General features: G+C 52.4%; 1 protein-coding gene across 2 annotated transcripts; it reads left to right on the plus strand.

Annotated features, from left to right (window-relative positions):
* The first annotated feature begins 1,288 nt into the window (after window positions 1–1,288).
* Window positions 1,289–4,736, plus strand: LOC117019706 (interleukin-32-like). 2 transcript variants are annotated; one of them, XM_033101776.1, is made up of 7 exons: window positions 1,289–1,370; window positions 1,493–1,534; window positions 2,759–2,797; window positions 2,947–3,036; window positions 3,355–3,381; window positions 3,560–3,619; window positions 4,181–4,736. In XM_033101776.1, exons 2-7 carry the CDS (start codon window positions 1,520–1,522, stop codon window positions 4,475–4,477), a joined length of 528 nt encoding a protein of 175 aa, XP_032957667.1. In that variant the 5' UTR covers window positions 1,289–1,370; window positions 1,493–1,519; the 3' UTR covers window positions 4,478–4,736. The 2 variants fall into 2 exon arrangements, with proteins under 2 accessions (XP_032957667.1, XP_032957669.1); XM_033101778.1 differs by having other exon boundaries at window positions 1,299–1,370; window positions 2,947–3,000.
* The last annotated feature ends 12,057 nt before the right edge of the window (window positions 4,737–16,793 follow it).

Raw genomic sequence — 16,793 nt, forward strand, 5'->3', positions numbered from 1 at the left:
GCCTTTAAGAATTTATTAAGCCTACTATGCAAAAATATCATGTCAAACTGATTAACATTATTTTTAAAATAGTAGAATCGCCTAGTCAAAATCTAAAACTTTTGTACTTCAAAGGACACCATCAAAAAGCAAAAAGACAACCCAAAGAATGGGAAAAAATATTTGGAAATGCTATATCCGATAAGGCATTTGTATCTAGAATACATAAACACTCCACAGTTTCAGATAAAAAGACAACCAAATTTTAAAATGGGCAAAGGATCCTCTTAGAGGGTCCTCTTAGAGGATGATGGGGTGGAATTGTGTTCCCACAAAATTCCTATGCTGAAATCCTAACCGCCAGTACCTCAGAATGAGAGCTTCATGTGAGAGAGAGTCTTCACAGAGGGAATGTTGTTTAAATGAGTTTATTAGGATGCGCCCTAATCCGATGCAACCACTGCCCCCATAAAAGTGGGAAGTTAGGAGCGAACACATATACAGGGAGAGAACGCCACGTGAGCATGAGGACAGCCATCTGCAAACCTAGCATTCAGGCCTGGAAGCGATTTTTCCCTCATGGCCCTCAGAAGGAACCAACTCTGCAACAGCTGGATTTCCACTTCTAGCCCCCAGAATTGTGAGAGAATAAATGTGTGTTGATTAACCACCCAGTGTGTGGTGCTTTGTTCAGGCAGCCCTGGGAAATTAATACAGAGGGCGAGACAGTGGCTGTGCTGAGCTGTGTGGGGCTTTGGCCCAGAGTGGGTGTTAGGGAGGGGCTGAGAGGTGAGCCCGGCTGTGTGGGACGAATCCACCTCAGGGAACTTGCAGGTCCCACCATGTCCCGAGCCTGGAGCGGCTATAGAACCTTCTCTGGACTTGGGAGCCAGGGTGCACCCTGTTCAAACGACATGGCTGATGTTTCACTGTACCTTGACACTCAACTAGATATTTTTTTCTCAGGAACTCTGGGTAATGCCCCACCCTGCTTTCCCAAGTATGGAATTCCCCTCTGTCCCTCCTTCCTTTCAGGCTGATGGGTGGGGGGGGGGGGGATCCTAGAGAAGAGGCCCATTCCACCCCAGTTCAGAGAGAGAAGCAGAAAAGGCCAGGGACCCAGAGTATAAGGGACTTGCCCTCTCCTCCCAAGGCCTCAGACCTCCCTCTCCCTGTCTTTCCTTCCTTCTGTCTGCCCCTCCGTCTCAGTTTTTGTCACACCTCCCCCCACACACAAATACACACACAGTCACTGAGATATGCATCCTGTCCAAGGTCAGGCACCACCCCTCCCCTAGCTCCACCCTCCCTCCTCTGCTCTTAAATCAGCTGGACCTTCTTCTGGTGCCCAAACCTCAGCTGTGCTCTGTGCTGGGAGGATCTGACACAAGGTAACTGGATCAGTGGGCCCTCATTTCTCCCAGGGAGCTGCTGCCAAAGGGACTTTGTAGGGATGGAGGGAGAGGCTGCTCCTGGGAAACAATTCTCCTCACAACTGTTCCTCCCCCACCAGGCCGCAGCCCCCGAACCCTGAGAAAACATGTGCTACTCCAAGGTGAGTGAGAGCGAGTGATGGGGAAACAGTGGGCCCTGGAGTCCCATTTCCACTGTGTGCTCCCCTCTCCCAGCAATACAGGCACAACCTGCTGATCCCTTCCCATGCACCTGGCTCTGTCCCATCTTCCTTGGACCATTGGAAGGCCCCTGGGGAATCAGAGGGCCATGGGAATATCACCATATGGTTAACAGGCCCCAGTCTCATAATGGACCTGAGCCTGATAGGTGAAATGATCTGCTGTCACTGTACTGAAATTCTGAGTAGTTTTTGACAAAGGGCCCCACAGTTTCATTTTGTGCTGAGTCCTTTGCTTCATGTAGCAGGTCCCGGTTGTGGGGCCAGAATTCCTTTCTGGGAGGTAAATTGTGGGGGCAGCTCTGTGTGTGTGAGAAGAGGCATGTGTCGTGTGTGTCACAGGCACTGAGGGACAATGGGTGTTATGGGACAAGGTGTGACTTTAAGAATTAGACCCGATGTCCTCGTGGGTGTACCTGGAGAATGGAGGGTCCGGAGGTCAGAAGAAGATCATTTATACCCTAAGAAGCTGGGGGTAGGGGATGGGAAGTGTTTTTCTGGAAACTTAACTTCCAATCTGGTGCCTGGACTGGCATCCCAGGACCGGAATGGGCCTCGTCTATTCCTCCCTTTTGTGGTGCCCTCCAACCTCTCCATACCCTACCACTCCCTACGACCCCAATTGTGAGGGGGATCGATTCTTCCAGGGTGCTCTGGGACTTGTGACACTAGGACTGTGGACTGATGGCATGGAATTATCCACGGCTCAGGGGCCACGTTGTGGCCATAAGGTGGACACTCGTGAGGAGGAAGTCTGTGGGGTGCCACCTGTCTGTCTGGTTGAGCGAAGTGTCTGGGGGTGAGAATGGGCCTGGGGAGTTGTGGGCCTGCCAGGTCAGCAGTCGGGAAGAGCAGCTGGATGCAGGCACGCCTGTGTCACTGTTGCCACCTCAGAGAGGGATGGTCACTGCCAATTCCTACCACGGCCAATTGTCACCTGGAGCCAAGGGGGTCGGATACCTGGAAACCAAGTTGCACTGCACATTCCAAAGCAATATTCATCCTTGTATGTTTGATTGTTGTGGTGAGTGTATTTGTATGTATATGTGTGTGTTTGTGTGTGTGTGCGTCTGTGTGTGTATTTGTGTGTAACAGGTTTGGGGGTAGGAGGGTCATATAACCTGAGTATCACGGTTACCTCCACAGATACCCTTAGAAAAAATTGAGAAGCTGAGGTCCAATATGGTAAGATGGTTCCACATGTATGGGTGGGGGCTGGGGGGTGAGTGGGGACCTGGTTTCTACTGTGGGAGCCTGAGAATGTTCTGGCCCACGTGGGATCCAGGAGGGAGAAGGATCAGGCTTCTTTGCCCTAATTCTGTCTCCCTTCACAGCACAAGGGTGTAGACACGGTCTGTGATCATTTGGAAAACAACAGAGAAGACCAGGTGGGTCTGTCTCCCCACTCCTGTGCTCCGCATCATGTGAGTGGGATAGAGTGTTTTCACGATGATGATGGTGATGATGATGAAGGTGCCACCTCAGGTTGTCTCATTACTCATAGAGGACAAAATTCACACCTGTGTGACAGATGAGTGCACAGGTGGGAGATGTGGGGTCAGGGAGGCTGAGGGGGTGTCCAAGTCACTGGACATACTGTTGACAGAGGAGGGAATGCCAGCCACCTGGTCCCCAGGCACCTAGCTGGACCCAGCTGTGGGAGGTGGTGAGCAGAGCACAGAGGTTAAGACTGAAAGTGAGGGAGGCAGGAGGAATTTATACCAAGTGATTTTGTTCTGCAGGTCCAGTCAGCACTAACTGAGATGGAGGTGAGTTTTGGCCTTGCCTCGCCCCCAAAGCTTAGTCCCCAGCAGCTGGGCAGGGCCAGGATATTGGGGTGGACTGTTGGCTCCCTTGTGACTCACCTGGACCATGGAGGTCACAGTGGGGACTGCGGGTGGCAGCAGACAGGAGCAGGTCTGCAGCCTCCCACCCTGCTCTTCCCAGAACCAACTCAATGAGGATTTGCTTGATGTCGTGGATGCTCACCTTCAGAGCAACAACCAGGTGAGGCTGAGGCGCTTCTCACAACCCTCCGTGTTTCCCCTTCCCCACTGCTCTCTGTTGATGTTGGTGCGTCCACGTGTGTCCAGCCACCCTGAGTGGGAGTGGGCTGGGGTGGGTGTGGGCGGAAGGATGGTTGGGAGGCTCAGGAGGGAGCAGCCCAGCACACAGTGGCCAGAGCCCCGCCTTCAGTTCCATGCAATATGAAGAACCACCTGGGCTTGGTGCTGGCCTCAAAGGCTGGTCAGCCACCAATCAGGTACAGCCATCGTGGTTTGGCCACTGAGGGGAATTATGGGACCGAGCCTCTGGGAGACCTCCTCGTGTCAGTGGAGTTTTGGGCAGGAAAGCAGGCAGTTTCCACGTATTGGTTTGTGTCCTGCATACTCCAGAGCAATATTCATATTTGTATGTTTGATTGTTGTGGTGAGTGTATCGGTGTGTGTGTGTGTGTGTGTGTGTGCGTGTGTATGTGTGTGTAACAGGCTGGGAGGCCTCTGACGGGGGCACCTGGGGCTGCACCCTCTACCCACCAAAATGACCCTGAACATCTCATCCCCACAGGAATCTACTCCTTTACTTCTCAAAGACCAGGAGGAACTACGTAGTGGAATTCGTTGCAGACACCAGAAGCCCTCTGGCCCTGACCTTGAAACTGAAGATGCAGTGGCCCAACAGCCTGGGGAGACCTTCTGGCAGAAGGTATGCAGTTGGTTCCAAGGGATGCTGCATCGACTGAAGCAGACATGGCAGAAGGTGTGGACCTGGGTGAAGAGGAAGGCGGCTGCCTTGTGCAGTCTAATGGTGTCTTTGTGGAATAGGATTGAAAGTTTCTTTTCCTCTATGGTATACTCTTGTTGAGCACCTCGCAGGCCTGTGGAGTCCCACAGAGTCTAGGAGGATCACAGCCACACCTAGTAGCCCTCTGATTCCCCCTTTCTTTGAAAGAACCTTCTGAAGTAACCTTTGCCCTCCTGCTCACCCTTGACCTGTCCTTGACAACCTCCCTCCTTACCTGCTCCCTTGCACAGCCTCTCCACCCTGCCTGCCTGGGTTGCCTTCTCCACGTGTGACCTGTTGCTCTCACTAGGTCACTTGAATAAAAGTTGGTTGAACCAAATTGAGTGCCTGTCGGGATATCGGGATGGGAGGCAGGGGGCCCAGTGGTTACAGGGAGAAGCTGTGCTTCACACAGACCCAGGCCGGGGACAAGACACCCGACCTCTCTAATCTATAAACGGGGCACTGGTCACACTGGCCATAGACTTGTGATGAGGAATACGAATATTTCAGCCTCTACTTTGCACATAGTAGGTGGGCATTAATTACCCAGTCCTAGAAAGCAAGGAGCTCAGGCCTTAGGGGTGTGCCCCTTTTTCTTATCCTGACCTCTCTCTTTGGACCTTTGTCCCTCAATGTGGGCTGGGGCCTGTGAAACTCCTTCATCTTTCTACCAACATTAGGCACCTGAGGGTTGGGCCAGTGTGTGTGTGTGTCTGAGTGGAGGGAATAGAGTGCACCCCTGTGTGGACCAGGAAGGAAGGCAGAGTTGAGAGGGGGCAGCAGTCTGATCTCTGGGCCTGTGGCCTCACCTCGGCCTGCAAATGCATAGACTGGGGGAGCCGGGGCAAGACCTGAGGGCGCCAGCACAGCTCACCATTTCTGAGGCCACATCCGCCCCCCACTCCCCAGTCCTGACTTCCTGCCTCAGGCCCATGCCTGCAGACCAGCTTTGCATTCAGGGTGATTGGCAGCAAACAGCAGCTGCTGTGATGAAGATCAAGGTGGGGCCTTGACCTGAAGAATAGAACAGGAAGGAAGGGGAAGAAATGGGTCTGGTGAGGAGAAAACACAGCAGCAGAAGGATGTGGAGAGAGGTTCGCAGCCAGGACGCCTGAAAAACAGACATTTCTGTGGGTTAGTGTCCTGCACCGTCATCTGCCAGGGTCTTTAGACCCTTTTGGATGGTAGGAATGAACTCTTGATCCCTACAAAGACCGCCACCTAGGGGCCAGCTGCCAGTCCTGCAGGAGGAGGCCATGGCTGGACCCTGACCCTGACTTGGTGGCAGGGGACAGGACTAGGGGGAAGGGTCTTCCTTCAGCTTGGCCCTGGCCCCTTCCTTCCTGAGGAGGAAGGCAGCCCAGCCTGAGAGTTCCTTTTCACAGAGCCCCCCTCAGGCCCACATACCTCCCTCCTTCACTTCCAGGGGCTCCCTCTGATGCCCTTGCACTGGAAGGCCCACCTCTGGCTTGAGTTCCCGGGCTCCAAGGGACCGCCCACTGCAGGTCATGACCAGCCTTCCCTTACCCTTGGCCATATCCTCGCCTCACCTGCCAGTCATCATTCAAGTTATTGGAGAGCCTGTCCCTGCATTTCTCAAGTGACCCTGTGTCGAATGTCCACTGACCTCTCCTCCTGTCCTCCCACTTGATTCTTCTTGCACAGAAAACCCTGCCTCTGTGCTGAAGCCACCAGGGGCGTTGTGGGCCCACCAACCTCTTGATGTCACTGTCATGGGGAGTCTGGACGACTGTCATGCCTTCGTAGCTCTTCTCCCTGGATATGCTTCTTCTGAAGCTATTTCCGTCCAGCAGCCGAGGCCTAAATGAGTTCATTGTTAACGATGAAATAACTCCCCGCCTAAAACCCTCCTGTCTTCCCACCGTGAATGAATTGTGACCCTGGCCTGTAAGGCCCTGTTTGTGTCATCAGGTCCCTGCAGATCTCCCCTCATGGACAATATTCTCTAGCCTCCTGCAAAGCTCCTCTCATCTCAGGACCTTCGCCCATGCTGTTCCCTGTCTGGGATGCCCTTCCCTGCTTACCTGAGGTTGTCTCCTCGTTGTATTGCAGGCCTTGTTCCTCTCAATAGCCTATCACATTCCCTGGCCCCTAGTAGGAGGTGCTCAAGAAATAAGCTTTCAATGATATGAGTTCTCCCAACTCATGCCGAACTCTTAGTTGACCACCCATCTTTCCTCCTCGAAATTTTCTTCCCTAAGGTCTTCCATGAGTTGAATTTCTTCTGTGACATCTGGTGACTGTACCTCAATCTTCCTCTCAACCCCCAAAAGCGTTGACTTTTCCTACCTCTCTCCATCAGTCCCTTGTGCTCTGGGGGATGAGTTCCCCTCGTTTCCAAACATTTGTTAAAGAGCAGTTATGTGTCAGGTGGGTGGAGGTGCAAGGGAACGCAGACATGTGGCTTGTGGTAAAAAGCCACAAGCTGAAACAGGAAGTTTCGGTGTGCTCTGAAATGGGAGTGGGCGGTGTTTCTCACCAGAAGTCACGATTTAAAATCTGTTTCTCTTATGAAGCTCTTATTTTCATCTTTGTAACCAAAAAATAAAAATAAAATAAAAATAAATAAAAAAAACCAAGCACACAAAAAAATCTTACCAGGGAATTTTTCAAGAAAGTTACGTTTATCAGTTCCTTCTTTGTGTTATTGAAATTTCCTGCACCAAGAATGCACACTACCCCCATTTTCAGTACATTTTCAAGATCAAGCACTGAAGCACTGGGCAATGTTCCAATTTAGAAATAGAAACAGATGATTTTTAGAAACGTAATAATTCAGCGCTATGGAAAAAGGCTCCATACAACCATCTGGTCACTACTGTGGTCATGTTGTCAGTGACTGGCCCGGGGTAGCCTGGCCAGTCCCGCAGCGTCTCCTCCACCCGGTGGGTGAAACCTGCTTTTTTAAGGACGCCCAGTAGGGGCGCTATCCCAAGGGCAGTGCCAAGGCCCAGCGGGGCTCCCGGTAGGTAACCCATGGGCTGGACTGCCGGTCCCCAGCGCTGGCCGTCGCTCCTCCAGGCCCCCCAAATTACTCTCAAACCTGTGATTGTCAGTGCGAGATCAACAAGGCCGCGGGACACCCGTCGGTCCCCTCCTGCTGCCCCTTCTGCCGCTGCTTGTGGGGGGCGTCACCTCCAGCTGAGGGGGGACGGGGCCTATACGGAGGGGCCCGGGTCTCCCACCGCGGGTTTGTGGGGAGTTGTGATCGCTGCCATGTCCGGTTCTCTGTTCCCAGGGGCGGGCTCAGAGCGGTGGGGTATGGGCCGTGGTGGGTGGAGCTAAACCCCGGGGACAGGGGGACAAATGCCCTCGACTGAACACCGGAAGTGTCCATCTTTGCCAACCCCCACCCTGACACCGAAAACCCACCCCCACCTCGCAATGACTCCGCAGGAGTTTCGTTTCCCGGAATAGGAGGCTTTTCTAGGAGAGCAGCAGGCTGACTCCCTGTAGCGGTCCCCACCTGGCCACAGTGTTCAATTCTGTTTGGGTGTTTAGAGAACAGGCTTGATTGGGAGACTGAACTCCAACACCCACCACCACCCCCACTGCTCTGAGTTTTCCAGAAGCTCTTCACCCTGCCCTGCTTCCACCACATCTCTGTCAACACCACATGGGTGGGCACCTGGGATCCAGCAGGGAGACCACCCCTGAACACCAGCTGCACATCTGGGTGTCACCAGTAGCCATGAGGGCCATCCTTTACAATCCAGCCTGTGGACTTCCTTGCTGGTCACCACCCTGGACCCAGTACTGCTCCTATTCAATAGGGCACCCTACTATCCCTAAAAACTAGCTCTGCTTACACACTGGAGTGTCTGCGGTTCCCTCAAGAGCTCCTTGGGTCAGCTCAATGCTGGTGGAAAGACAGTAGACCGAGTACCTTCTAGTTCAGGGTCACTAACTCCTCAGTACTCCTAGGTGACAAGTGGGTGGAACCTGGGCCACCTCATTCCCCCCCCCCCCCCACCACTACCACACTCTTCACAGATTTCAGGCTCTAAAACTGCCTCTGGAACTGCACTTCTGCAATGTTGCACATCAGAATCATCTAGGGACCTTAAAAATGCAGAGCCCATGCCTCACCCTGAAGTGTCACTCAGGGTGGGTCCAGGAGTCTGCATTTGAACAAACTGGGGGTCAGTTGGGTGGTCTGATTGGAAGGGATTGGGCCAGCAGCTCCCATCTCTGTCTCGTGGCTTTTCTGTGTCTCTGCCATGTTCTCCCAGAAGCCATACAGAGCCAAGCTATAGCCGTGGTTGAGAAGGGTCCGCCTCATGGGCATAGTCACTTAGCGGCAACTTCTTGAGTTGCCATCCAGCCTCATGGCCCCACAGTGCTGCATGGAGCCAAGACTGTGGGCTGTGTAGTCCCAGGGAGCGGGGACGGGGCCCACCATTAGTCAGGACAAGTAGACCATTGTGAGGGCAACAGCCGGGCATCTTCAACCAGTCTGTGACCTGAGAATGCTAAGCCACCAAAAACCATCTGGGCCTCTGTCGGGATCTATTTGAAGTATGAGGAGGGGGGATCTTGTACTTCAACAATTGTCAGCTCCGCTCACGAGGACAATAAAAATGACTGGAGAGAAAATCCTTCATTTCTTCTGAGCAGAAGTGGACCTTTTGTAGCAGGAACCTTACAGACCTGAATAGCTCTGCTTTGCAAGGTTGGAATGCTGAGTTGGTGGGTGGCAGGGGATGGAAGGAGAATGAGTGGGCAGAGGAAGCAGAGAGAGGAACCCAACAGTTGGTTGGGGGAGCCCAGACGAGGGGTGTCCAATGTTAATTTGAGGCTACTTTCAGTACTACATGGAAACTACTCCTCCAGCCTTTAAGAATTTATTAAGCCTACTATGCAAAAATATCATGTCAAACTGATTAACATTATTTTTAAAATAGTAGAATCGCCTAGTCAAAATCTAAAACTTTTGTAAAGGACACCATCAAAAAGCAAAAAGACAACCCAAAGAATGGCAAAAAATATTTGCAAATGCATATCTGATAAGGCATTTGTATCCAGAATACATAAACATTCCACAATTTCATAATAAAAAGACAACCAAATTTTCAAATGGGCAAAGGATCACGGTATACATTTCTCCAAGGAAGACTATAAAAGGCCAATAAGCACAGGAAAAGGTGCTCGACATCATTAATCATGAGAAAATGCAAATCAAAACCATAATGGGATACCATTTCACACCCACCAGCATGCCTAGAATCAAAAAGACAAAATAGTAACTGTTAGGCTGTGGAGAAATTGGAGCCCACGTATACTGCCGCTCGAATGTAAAACGGTGCAGGCACTTTGGAAAAGAGTCTGGTGGTACCTGAAAAAGTTAAAAAGATAGTTACCATATACCTATAAATTCTACTCCCATATACTCAAGAGAAAAACACATATGTCCACACAGAAACGTGTACGTGAATATTCATAGCAGTGTTATTCATACCAGCCGAGAGATGGAATCAGCCTAAATGTCCGATAGATGAATGGGTAAAATGCTGTGCAAATCCATACTGTGCAATAATAATTATTCAGCCGTAAAAAGGAATGAAGCAGTGACACATGCTACATTGTGGATGAACCTTGAAAATGTCAGGCTAAGTGAAAGAAACCAGACACAGAAAGGTGACATACAGTATGATTCCATTTATATGAAATGTCCAGAATAGGTAAATCTACAGAGACAAAAAGCAGATTAGCGGTTACCTAGGCCTCGTGGGGGGTGGTGATGTGGTGATTTGGGGAAGATGGCTAAGGGGTGCAGGATGTCTTTCTGAGGTGATGAAAATGCTCTGAAGTTATTTGTGATGGCGGAACACTTCTGGGCATTGAATAGTACACGTTACTAGGTGACTTGTATTGTCTGTGAATTATATCTTGCTAAAACTATAAAAAAAATCGTATATATTCCACAATAAAACACAAAATGTCTTCAGATGGTGGCCTTTGTGAGACAGTCATGGAGGGCAATGGGACAGACTTCTAGATACAGAGGGCAGAAATAATACATGTACCTGAAGCAAGACCAGCTCCCTTCTCTCTTTCCAACCCTGAAATTCCAAGACAGCTCAGAGAAGGATTTGGGCTTCCTGGGTGTGGAAAAGGGGTTTCAGACACTTGAATGGGCTCCTAAGGGGCAGTGAGATGTCAGCTGAGGTCTAGTTAACCCAAGTGAGCCTTTCACCAAGCAAGTATGGTTTGTAGGTCTGTCCCTGTGGGGCTGTCATGGGTGGCCCCTCATGAGCTTGGGTCCTCTTAGAGGATGATAGGGGTGGAATTGTGTTCCCACAAAATTCCTATGCTAAAATCCTAACCGCCAGTACCTCAGAATGAGAGCTTCATAGGAGAGAGAGTCTTCACAGAGGGAATGTTGTTAAATGAGTTTATTAGGATGCGCCCTAATCCAATGCAACCACTGCCCCCATAAAAGTGGCAAGTTAGGAGCGAACACATATACAGGGAGAGAACGCCACGTGAGCACGAGGACGGCCATCTGCAAACCTAGCATTCAGGCCTGGAACCGATTTTTCCCTCATGGCCCTCAGAAGGAACCAACTCTGCAATAGCTGGATTTCGACATCTAGTTTCCAGAACCATGAGAGAATAAATGTGTGTTGATTAACCACCCAGTGTGTGGTGCTTTGTTTAGGCAGCCCTGGGACATTAATACAGAGGGCGAGACAGTGGCTGTCCTGAGCTGTGTGGGGCTTTGGTCCAGAGAGGGTGTTAGGGGAGAGCTGAGAGGTGAGCCCAGCTGTGTGGGACGAACACACCTCAGGGGTCTTGCAGATCCCACCATGTCTGGAGCCTGGAGCGGCTATAGAACCTTCTCTGGACTTGGGAGCCAGGGTGCACCCTGTTCAAATGACATGGCTGACGTTTCACTGTATCTTAACTAGATATTTTTCTGGACACTCAACTAGATATTTTTTTCTCAGGAACTCTGGGTAATGCCCCACCCTGCTTTCCCAAGCCTGGAATTCCCCTCTGCCCCTCCTTCCTTTCAGACTGATGGGGGGGGGGGGGATCGTAGAGAAGAGGCCCATTCCACCCCAGTTCAGAGAGTGGAGGAGAAAAGGCCAGGGACCCAGAGAATAAGGGACTTGCCCTCTCCTCCCAGGGCCCTCAGACCTCCCTCTCCCTGTCTTTCCTTCCTTCTGTCTGCCCCTCCGTCTCAGTTTTTGTCACACAGCCCCCCCCACACACACAAATACACACAAAGTCACTGAGATATGCATCCTGTCCAAGGTCAGGCACCACCCTCCCCTAGCTCCACCCTCCCTCCTCTGCTCTTAAATCAGCGTGACCTTCTGGAGTACAGATGTCAGCTGTGCTCTGTGCTGGGAGGAGCTGACACAAGGTAACTGGATCAGTGGGCCCTCATTTCTCCCAGGGAGCTGCTGCCAAAGGGACTTTGTAGGGATGGAGGGAGAGGCTGCTCCTCGGAAACAATTCTCCTCACAACTGTTCCTCCCCCACCAGGCCGCAGCCCCCGAACCCTGAGAAACCATGTGCTACTCCAAGGTGAGTGAGAGCGAGTGATGGGGAAACAGTGGGCCCTGGAGTCCCATTTCCACTGTGTGCTCCCCTTTCCCAGCAATACAGCCACCACCTGCTGGCCCTTCCCATCCACCTGGCTCTGTCCCATCCTCATCGGATCATTGGAAGGTCCCTGGGGAATCAGAGGGTCATGGGTATGTGACCATACGGTTATTAGGCCCCAGTCTCATAATGGACCTGAGCCTGATAGGTGAAATGATCTGCTGTCACTGTACTGAAATTCTGAGTAGTTTTTGACAAAGGGCCCCACAGTTTCATTTTGTGCTGAGTCCTTTGCTTCATGTAGCAGGTCCCGGTTGTGGGGCCAGAATTCCTTTCTGGGAGGTAAATTGTGGGGGCAGCTCTGTGTGTGTGAGAAGAGGCATGTGTCGTGTGTGTCACGGGCACCGAGGGACAATGGGTGTTATGGGACAAGGTGTGACTTTAAGAATTAGACCCGATGTCCTCGTGGGTATACCTGGAGAATGGAGGGTCCGGAGGTCAGAAGAAGATCATTTATACCCTAAGAAGCTGGGGGTAGGGGATGGGAAGTGTTTTTCTGGAAACTTAACTTCCAATCTGGTGCCTGGACTGGCATCCCAGGACCGGAATGGGCCTCGTCTATTCCTCCCTTTTGTGGTGCTCTCCAACCTCTCCATACCCTACCACTCCCTACGACCCCAATTGTGAGGGGGATCGATTCTTCCAGGGTGCTCTGGGACTTGCGACACTAGGACTGTGGACTGATGGCATGGAATTATCCACGGCTCAGGGGCCACGTTGTGGCCATAAGGTGGACACTCGTGAGGAGGAAGTCTGTGGGGTGCCATCTGTCTGTCTGGTTGAGCCAAGTGTCTGGGGGTAAGAATGGGCCTGGGGAGTTGTGGGCCTGCCAGGTCAGCAGTCGGGAAGAGCAGCTGGATGCAGGCACGCCTGTGTCACTGTTGCCACCTCAGAGAGGGATGGTCACTGCCAATTCCTACCACGGCCAATTGTCACCTGGAGCCAAGGTGGTTGGATACCTGGGAACCAAGTTGCACTGCACATTCCAGAGCAATATTCATCCTTGTATGTTTGATTGTTGTGGTGAGTGTATTTGTATGTATATGTTTGTGTGTATGTGTGTGTGTGCACGTCTGTGTGTGTTTGTGTGTAACAGGTTTGGGGGTAGGAGGGTCATATAACCTGAGTATCACGGTTCCCTCCACAGTTACCCTTAGAAAAAATTGAGAAGCTGAGGTCCAATATGGTAAGACGGTTCCACATGTATGGGTGGGGGCTGGCGGGTGAGTGGGGGCCTGGTTTCTACTGTGGGAGCCTGAGAATGTTCTGGCACACGTGGCATCCAGGAGGGAGAAGGATCAGGCTTCTTTGCCCTAACTCTGTCTCCCTTCACAGCACAAGGGTGTAGACACGGTCTGTGATCATTTGGAAAACAACAGAGAAGACCAGGTGGGTCTGTCTCCCCACTCTTGTGCTCCGCATCATGTGAGTGGGATGGAGTGGTTTCGCGATGATGATGATGGTGATGGTGATGATGATGAAGGTGCCACCTCAGGTTGTCTCATTCCTCATAGTGGACAAAATTCACACCTGTGTGGCAGATGAGTGCACACAGGTGGAAGATGTGGGGTCAGGGAGGCTGAGGGGGTGTCCAAGTCACTGGACATACTGTTGACAGAGGAGGGAATGCCAGCCACCTGGTCCCCAGGCACCTAGCTGGACCCAGCTGTGGGAGGTGGTGAGCAGAGCACAGAGGTTAAGACTGAAAGTGAGAGAGGCAGGAGGAATTTATACCAAGTGATTTTGTCCTGCAGGTCCAGTCAGCACTAACTGGGATGGAGGTGAGTTTTGGCCTTGCCCCGCCCCCAAAGCTTAGTCCCCAGGAACTGGGCAGGGCCAGGATATTGGGGTGGACTGTTGGCTCCCTTGTGACTCACCTGGACCATGGAGGTCACAGTGGGGACTGCGGGTGGCAGCAGACAGGAGCAGGTCTGCAGCCTCCCACCCTGCTCTCCCCAGAACCAAGTCAGTGAGGATTTGCTTGATGTCGTGGATGCTCACCTTCAGAGCAACAACCAGGTGAGGCTGAGGCACTTCTCACAGCCCTCCGTGCTTCCCCTTCCCCCCTGCTCTCTGTTGGTGTTGGTACGTCCACGTGTGTCCAGCCACCCTGAGTGGGAGAGGGCTGGGGTGGGTGTGGGCGGAAGGATGGTTGGGGTGCTCAGCAGGGGGCAGCCCAGCACACAGTGGCCAGAGCCCCGCCTTCAGTTCCATGCAATATGAAGAACCACCTGGGCTTGGTGCTGGCCTCAAAGGCCGGTCATCCGCCAATCAGGTACAGCCACCGAGGGTAATTATGGGACCGAGCCTCTGGGAGACCTCCTCGTGTCAGTGGAGTTTTGGGCAGGAAAGCAGGCAGTTTCCACGTATTGGCTTGTGTCCTACATACTCCAGAGCAATGTTCACACTTGTATGTTTGATTGTCATGGTGAGTGTATTGGTGTGTGTGTGTGTGTGCGTGTATGTGTGTGTAACAGGCTGGGAGGCCTCTGCCGGGGGCACCTGGGGCTGCACCCTCGACAGGACCCTGAACATCTCCATCCCCACAGGAATCTATTCCTTCAGTTTCCAAAGAGCAGCTGGAACTACGTAGTCGAACCCGTTGCAGAGACCAGAGCCCCTCTGGCCCTGACAAGGAAAGAGAAGGTGCTGGGGCCAAACAGTCTGAGGAGAGCTTCTTCACCTGGGATTGGAGGATGTTCCAAAAGAGGCTGGAGCAAGTGAAGCAGATATTACAGAATTTGGTGTCCGTGGTGGAGGGGTTAACTGACTTGTTCGAGTCAGTGGAGGGCCTCTTGAAAGTGATTAAGAGATTGTTCCATATGGCACAGTCTTCCTGAGTAGCTTCCGGGTCTCAGGGCCCCACAGGGTTTAGGAGGATCGCGGCCACACCTAGTAGCCCTCTGATTCCCCCCTTCTTGGAAAGAACCTTCTGAAGTAACCTTTGCCCTCCTGCTCACCCTTGACCTGTCCTTGACAACCTCCCTCCTCACCTGCTCCCTTGCACAGCCTCTCCATCCTGCCTGCCTGGGTTGCCTTCTGTATGTCTGACCTGTTGCTCTCACTACGGATTTTGAATAAAAGTTGGTCGCACAAAATTGAGTGTCTGTCGGGATGTGGGGGTGGGACACAGGGAGCCCAGTAGTTACAGGTAGAAGCTGTGCTTCTTCTGATGGACCCAGGCCAGGGTCCCAGCTCTGGTGAGCAAGAACAAGACACCCGACCTCTCTAATCTATAAACGGGGCACTGGTCACACTGGCCATGGACTTGTGTGGAGAAATCGAATATTTAAGCCTGTGCTTTACACATAGTAGGTGCTCATTAATTACCCAGTCCTAGGCAGTAATAAGCTCAGGCCTTAGGGGTCTGCCCCTTTTTCTTATCCTGACCTCTCTCTTTGGGCCTTCGTCCCTCAATGTGGGCTGGGGCCTGTGAAAGTCCTTCATCTTTCTCCCAACATCAGAAGCCTGAGGGTTGGGGCAGTGTGTGTGTGTATGTGTGTGTGTGTGTGTCTGAGTGGGGGGAGTAGAGTGCACCCCTGTGTGGACCAGGAAGGAAAGCAGAGTTGGGAGGGGGCAGCAGTCTGATCTCTGGGCCTGTGGCCTCACCTCGGCCTGCCAATGCATAGACTGGGGGAGCCGGGGCAAGACCTGAGGGCGCCAGCACAGCTCACCATTTCTGAGGCCATATCCGCCCCCCACTCCCCAGTCCTGACTTCCTGCCTCAGGCCCATGCCTGCAGACCAGCTTTGCATTCAGGGGTGATTGGCAGCAAACAGCAGCTGCTGTGATGAAGGTCAAGGTGGGGCCTTGACCTGAAGAATAGAACAGGAAGGAAGGGGAAGAATCTGGTCTGGTGAGGAGAAAACACATCAGCAGAAGGATGTGGAGAGAGGTTCGCAGCCAGGAGGCCTGAAAAACAGACATTTCTGTGGGTTAGTGTCCTGCACCGTCATCTGCCAGGGTCTTTAGACCCTTTTGGATGGTAGGAATGAACTCTTGATCCCTACAAAGACTGCCACCTAGGGGCCAGCTGCCAGTCCTGCAGGAGGAGGCCATGGCTGGACCCTGACCCTGACTTGGTGGCAGGGGACAGGACTAGGGGGAAGGGTCTTCCTTCAGCTTGGCCCTGGCCCCTTCCTTCCTGAGGAGGAAGGCAGCCCAGCCTGAGAGTTCCTTTTCGCAGAGCCCCCCTCAGGCCCACATACCTCCCTCCTTCACTTCCAGGGGCTCCCTCTGATGCCCTTGCACTGGAAGGCCCACCTCTGGCCTGAGTTCCCGGGCTCCAAGGGGCCGCCCACTGCAGGTCATGACCAGCCTTCCCTTACCCTTGGCCATATCCTCGCCTCACCTGCCAGTCATCATTCAAGTTATTGGAGAGCCTGTCCCTGCATTTCTCAAGTGACCCTGTGTCGAATGTCCACTGACCTCTCCTCCTGTCCTCCCACTTGATTCTTCTTGCAGAGAAAACCCTGCCTCTGTGCTGAAGCCACCAGGGGCGTTGTGGCCCCACCAACCTCTTGATGTCACTGTCATGGGGAGTCTGACGACTGTCATGCCTTCGTAGCTCTTCTCCCTGGATGTGCTTCTTCTGAAGCTATTTCCGTCCAGCAGCCAAGGCCTAAATGAGTTCATTGTTAACAATGAAATAACTCCCCGCCTAAAACCCTCCTGTCTTCCCACCGTGAATGAATTGTGACCCTGGCCTGTAAGGCCCTGTTTGTGTCATCAGGTCCCTGCAGATCTCCCCTCATGGACA

This window comes from Rhinolophus ferrumequinum (assembly GCF_004115265.2).
Source record: "Rhinolophus ferrumequinum isolate MPI-CBG mRhiFer1 chromosome 15 unlocalized genomic scaffold, mRhiFer1_v1.p scaffold_54_arrow_ctg1_1, whole genome shotgun sequence".
In the NCBI taxonomy this organism is placed as follows: Eukaryota; Metazoa; Chordata; class Mammalia; order Chiroptera; family Rhinolophidae; genus Rhinolophus; species Rhinolophus ferrumequinum.

Coding starts and splice junctions, on each gene's coding strand:
- LOC117019706 (XM_033101776.1), top strand. Junction 2,798..2,946: donor AGAAGCTGAGGTCCAATATG/GTAAGATGGTTC, acceptor CTCCCTTCACAG/CACAAGGGTGTAGACACGGT. Junction 3,037..3,354: donor ACTCCTGTGCTCCGCATCAT/GTGAGTGGGATA, acceptor TTTGTTCTGCAG/GTCCAGTCAGCACTAACTGA.